Consider the following 5,183-nt stretch of genomic DNA (forward strand, 5'->3'; position numbering starts at 1 on the left):
CGCATTGGGGGGGGGGGTATGCACCTGCGTGCGTGCCTGCCTCAGGGCCACGGGTGTAGGCATGGACAGAGGCGAGCTTGGGTACCTGAGGTGAACCTGCACCCCACCACACGGGTCTGCCTGCACCCTCCTGCTGATGTTGCAGTCTCCTGGCCCCCAGCCCCCAGCCCCCAGCAATGGAAGCCCGGAGGAGTCACCTGCAGAGGTGACCTGGGGCGGCTTCTCTCTGGCCCTCTCTGGCGTGGACTGTGCAGGAGCGGTGTCCTGGGGACCGTGCCATCTGTGTCCCCTCGCCCCCAGCCTGCATTTTCCCCAGGGGCTGCCTAGCCCCTTGGTGACAATTCAAGATCTTGGCCAGTCTGTGCCTCCTTCATGTTGGGCCTCATCTCCTCTTCTGGAAAATGGACTTCCTACTCCTCGTTAATGCACCACCACCACCACCACCGAAGAAGCAACGGAGACAGTATCCGGAGAACCACTGCTGGAAACTAAGAGCCGCAACCCTCTGCGTTTGTGCAGGGGAATGCCCAGAGAGCTGGGGTTTGAATCCCAAGCCTTGGGTTCCTCTCTCTGATCTGGGAGGCCACACCCCTCCCCAGCCTTCGATCTTCACCCGCAAAGTGAAGGAACCAAATATCCGAAGTTTAAATGAAACCCAGGGTGAGGAAAGGAGAGGCTCTGGAGCCTGAGACAGAAGGAAAAATCAGCCACGCCAAACCTACCGTAATCTACGATCCTGTTCACGAGCAAAAGTGTCCTGCCCTTTCCTTGCATTTGAGTTTCTAAAATATTGCTTGAAAATAGTCTTCAGTTTGCTGAGTTTGGGGCACCCGCTTTCTTAAATTTTGCATGGAAGGCTCACCCTAATCTCGGCTCTGCTAACTCACAGGGTGGAGTAAGGAGATGATTCTAGAAATGCACTGGGCATAATAATAGTGCTGGGGTAGCAGTACTAATGGCCAATCCTTCTTCTACTTTCTATGTGGGAAGCCCTAATCTAAAAAATATTAAGCTTGTCAACAATCTATGAGGTAGACAGCATTATTATCCCGATTTTCGGGCAGTGGGGCTGAGGCACAGAGAGGTTAGGGTACCAGCTGAGGATCACACAGCTGGAGTCCCACCCATGCCTTGTATGTCCTTGGGACCTGGAAGCCTGGGGCCTTGCCCTGCTGGACAGAGGACCTAGGGATGAGAGGGTCAGAGGTCACAGCCCCTCTGGGTGGTCGGAATCAAGATGAGAACAGGGAGGCTGCCCGGTGGGGATGAGCTTGCAACACCAAGAGCTGCCCCTTGTCCCCACTAGTCCTTCCCCATCAAGCCCCCTCCCCCTGAGGTGGGGGGGGGATCCTTCAGCCTCTGCTCCCCTTCCCAGGTTCCCTCCCCTCTGGGCTCTATCTCAGGAATTCGCCCTCCCCATTCCCCCCCCCTCCTTGGAGTCCCCCTCTTCCCTTCTCACCTTCCCCCTGGGGCTCCCTTCATCTGCCCCCTTCCCCCTCCTCGGGGCTTAGGCCTCCCCACTCCCCTCTCCCACCCGGTACAGGGGTCCTTTCTGAGCCCCCCCCAATCCCCCAGGTCCCTCCACACCTCCCCCTCAACACCGAACCCTCTCCTCTCCAGACTCCCCCCTCCATCCCTCAGGGCTCTGGCCCCTCCCTCCACTTTGCATCTCGCCTCCCCCTAACCTCTGAAGATTCCTTCCGCCGCTCCCCCCACGGGGGTCCCCACTGAGGGCTCCATCTCGGGGCCTCCTTCCCCCCCTCAGGGATCCCATCTCCCCACTTCGGCTCTCTCCTTCCTCCCACCCCCAGGAGGAATCCCCGCCCCTCCCTCTCCTCTCCCTCTGGGACTTCCCCCTCCATCTTTCCCTCCCTCCCATCCTCCCCGCCGGGGCTCCCCCCAGCCCCGTGACTCCCGCGGGACCGCTGGGGTTTTCCTCCCGCGCCCACGTAGGGCTCCGTGGAAAGGTCGCGGCCTGCGGCGGGGCCCGCCCCTCCATCCCCCTCCCCGCGGGGCGCAGGGACACGCTGCTGCCCAGGCGCCGGGAGCCCACCCCGCAGACCTGGGGCGGGAAGACTGAGGCGGGGCTCGGGCTCCCAGCCGGCGGCCGGGGAGCCCCCGCGCCTGCAGCTTCGGGAGAACCGGGAGGTGGCCGGCCAGGCCTTACAGTTTCGGTTTAGAGGCAAAGCGCAGCACCGTGCCAAGCCCAGCTGGGCTGAGAGCAGGACTTCCTTGGGTGTTCTTTGCTCGTTGATCTTAGTTTGGGGAAAGAAAAAAATCTTTTTCTAGTGCAATGAAGAAGCCTATCCTGGGAGGGAGAAGGCTTGGGTGCGGTGGAAGGCCCCTCCCTGGGGGTTGCCCAGAGGCGCTCTTCCTGCAAGGCCAGCCCTGCTAGGGCAACTCTGAGCCCTGAGCACCCCGGGGTCCAGGTGCCCCCCTTGACCCCTCTGGACCTTGGGTTGGTGGCAGCGGGGCAGGCAGGGGCTGCAGCCAGCTCCCCAGGGGTGCGTCTCTCTATGCCCGGAGCTTGGAGTTGGCTCCAGCATAGCCAGTAACAGGGGTGGTACAGCGGCCAGGTTTCGTAATAAACCGGTCTTTTAATTGCTATGGGGCAGGAGGAGGGAGGGTAAAAAAAAAAAAAAAGAGGCAAAGGTTTGTTGGGCTTGGTTGGCGCCGGCTGCAGAGAGAAGAGGCACTGTTTTTGCAAAGGAGCCTGGAGCTGCTAACAGGGACTTAAGTAACACTTCCTGGTGAGCCTGCAGGAGGAGGTTTGGGGGGCAGTGCCGCTGGGGTGTGGGGAGGGGGGCAGAGGTCCTGGCCCCTCTCCGGGGTGGCAAAGACACAAGAACCCAAAAGCTTTAGAAGTTTATTACAAGGTCATCGTAGAAGTAAAAATATACGTATCTGTAAGCTTCCCCATCTCTCTCAGTGGTTCAAGTAACAAGTGCAAGTAACAAAATAGATAGTCTATTCCCTCTGCAAACTGGGAGTTCCTGGGTACAGAGAGCAACACGAGCCCCAGCTCCCAAGTCCCAGAGTCTAGTCCTGGCAAGGGTGCAGAACCCCGCTCAAGCGAGGCCCATGCAGACGTCAGCGCCGGTCTCGAGCAGGGTGGGGGGACACAGTAGGTCTCGCTCCACCCTGAGTGTGGAGTCCAGGCCCTCCACTGTGGGGGAGGCCGCAGCTCCCCAACTCCAGCTGCTCTGTTGCAGAGCCTGAGCTCCAGGTTCCCCTCTCCTGCTGGCCCGGGGCCCCCTCTTCTCCTCTCCCAGGGGGCCGCAGCGGGGCGCTGCTCCAGGCTCACCGCCCTGGGGGCAGCCGCACGCTCCCCTCTTCTCCAGTGGTTCTGCCCCCACGGTCTCACGGGTTGGGTCGTTTGGGGGGGTTGTGCTGGGGGGGAGGGGTCAAATATTTATTTTATTTTTTTTTTTCGTGGCAACCCAGCAGGCTCTGATGCTGGGAAGAGTGTCAACGCTCCTGGAGGGGGACGTAGGGGACCCACTGGTTGTTCCCTCGGCTCTCTTCGCAGTAACTGGCCACCTCCACCAGGCCGGGGCTTTTCCAGGCGTCCGTGTGAGGGTTCTGTGGTGGGGGGGAAGATGGGGTTCAGTGGGAGCCTCCCCCTCCCAGGGCCCCTCTGGGGAAAACAGGCCAGCTCAAAATAGCCCCCCCGGGAAGGAGGCCCCGCCGTGCTGCCCACGGGACATGCCGATCATGGCTGAGCGCTGAGCTGGTACGAGAGCGGCCAGCTCGACTTTGTTGACAAACACGGGCCCAGGTGCCCGGGCAGAGGGTGGGGCAAGTCCCAGGCCCAACTCACCGTGACCAGGAGGCAGTGCAGGTCTCGGGGCTCAGTGGTGCCCTGGGTCTCCGCTGGCTCACCCAGCAGCTGGGCCAGGCGCTGCATGCCTGACACCCGGACGATATTAATGTCGTTGTCACAGCAAAAAGACTGGATGAGTGTGAAGTGGATCTGCAGGGCGATGTCATCCTCCTCGTCTTCGTCAATGGCCAGAAGGCACAGGACCACGCTGTCAGGGTCCCTAAGGGAGCCGCAGGGAGGAGACGGGTCAGCTGGGGGCTGAGGAAAGGCCGCTGTACACAGGGGAGTTTCGAAAAGCAAAGAGAAACCAAAGGCGCGGAAGGGATTGAGGGTGCATGCAGCTGGGGGGGGGGCGGAATGCATGCTTCAGAATATTTGGGGGTGGGGAAGGCGGGAGCAAATATGGTGGTGGGCACTTGCAAACAAACGCAGCAACGTCAGGATACTGCAACCTTCCCCCCCCCCCCCCCCCCCCCCCGCCGAAAGCAAGCCTAGAGGCCCTCCATCCACACTGGGGACGCTTGGGGAAATCCTAGCCCTGTGCGAGACAGAGGTGCCGCAGGGAGTGTGCAGAGCGGAGGGGGTCCCCACCCGCGCCCAGTCCGGGGACGGGGTGTGACTCACACATTCATCAACTTGGCTGACTCGTACACCCCCACGGTGAGGCGGTCCTGGCGCTGCGCGGCCACCAGGAGCTCCTCTACAGCGGCGCTCACGGTCTGCATCCTGGGGTCAGGAGAGAAGGAGGGAGGGTCAGCGCTCCGCCCGGACGGGCACCGGTCGCTCAGGTCCCCGCCCGGCCGGGCTGCCCTCAGGCGGCCACAGCCCCGGCTACTTACTTCTGCGCCGCGTTGTCGCACGCCACGAGCTCTTCCAGGGTCATGTTGCAGTTATAATCCACAGTGGAAAGCAGCCCCACGACAGTCCCAAGCGAGAAAATGCAAAATCCGAGGCCGGAAAGCCCAAAACCTTCCCACGGAGCCCGAGCGCTCGTTCAAGACCTTCGGAAGGCAGCGAAATCCTCCCCCAAAAAAGGAAAAAAAGAAAAATGGCAAAAGCCTCAGCAAGAATAATCCGCACGGCTGCAGAGAAAACGATCGCGTCCACGACTTCAGCGATCTGAGCCTGCGGCCGCCGGCGCACGCACTTATAGACTCGTAACCAGAGGCGTGGCCTCGGTGGCGCGTCCCGCCCCTCCTATTGGCGAGCCAACAAAGGCGAGAGAAAGGCGCGCTACGGTTGGCCGACGTCGGGGAGCGGGCGGAGCGCGCGCGGGGGCGCCCACGTGGGGGCGAGAGCCGGGAGGAGGGCGCGGGGGGGGGGTGGGGGGGCGGGGAGCGTGAGTGCCAGAAAAGAAAAA

The 5,183-nt window shown here is 61.7% G+C and overlaps 1 protein-coding gene across 1 annotated transcript; it reads right to left on the reverse strand.

The window, feature by feature from the left end:
• Nucleotides 1-2,852: 2,852 nt before the first annotated feature.
• Nucleotides 2,853-4,932, reverse strand: GADD45B (growth arrest and DNA damage inducible beta). Its single transcript, XM_028126170.2, has 4 exons — nucleotides 4,663-4,932; nucleotides 4,448-4,549; nucleotides 3,821-4,043; nucleotides 2,853-3,582 (listed from the first exon to the last, which is right to left on the reverse strand). Exons 1-4 carry the CDS (start codon nucleotides 4,704-4,706, stop codon nucleotides 3,469-3,471), a joined length of 483 nt encoding a protein of 160 aa, XP_027981971.1. The 5' UTR covers nucleotides 4,707-4,932; the 3' UTR covers nucleotides 2,853-3,468.
• Nucleotides 4,933-5,183: the final 251 nt, after the last annotated feature.

The sequence above is a fragment of the Eumetopias jubatus genome, unplaced genomic scaffold (assembly GCF_037043125.1).
Source record: "Eumetopias jubatus isolate StellerSeaLion01/CBP00866 unplaced genomic scaffold, mEumJub1_p1.0 scaffold_1, whole genome shotgun sequence".
Classification (NCBI taxonomy): Eukaryota; Metazoa; Chordata; class Mammalia; order Carnivora; family Otariidae; genus Eumetopias; species Eumetopias jubatus.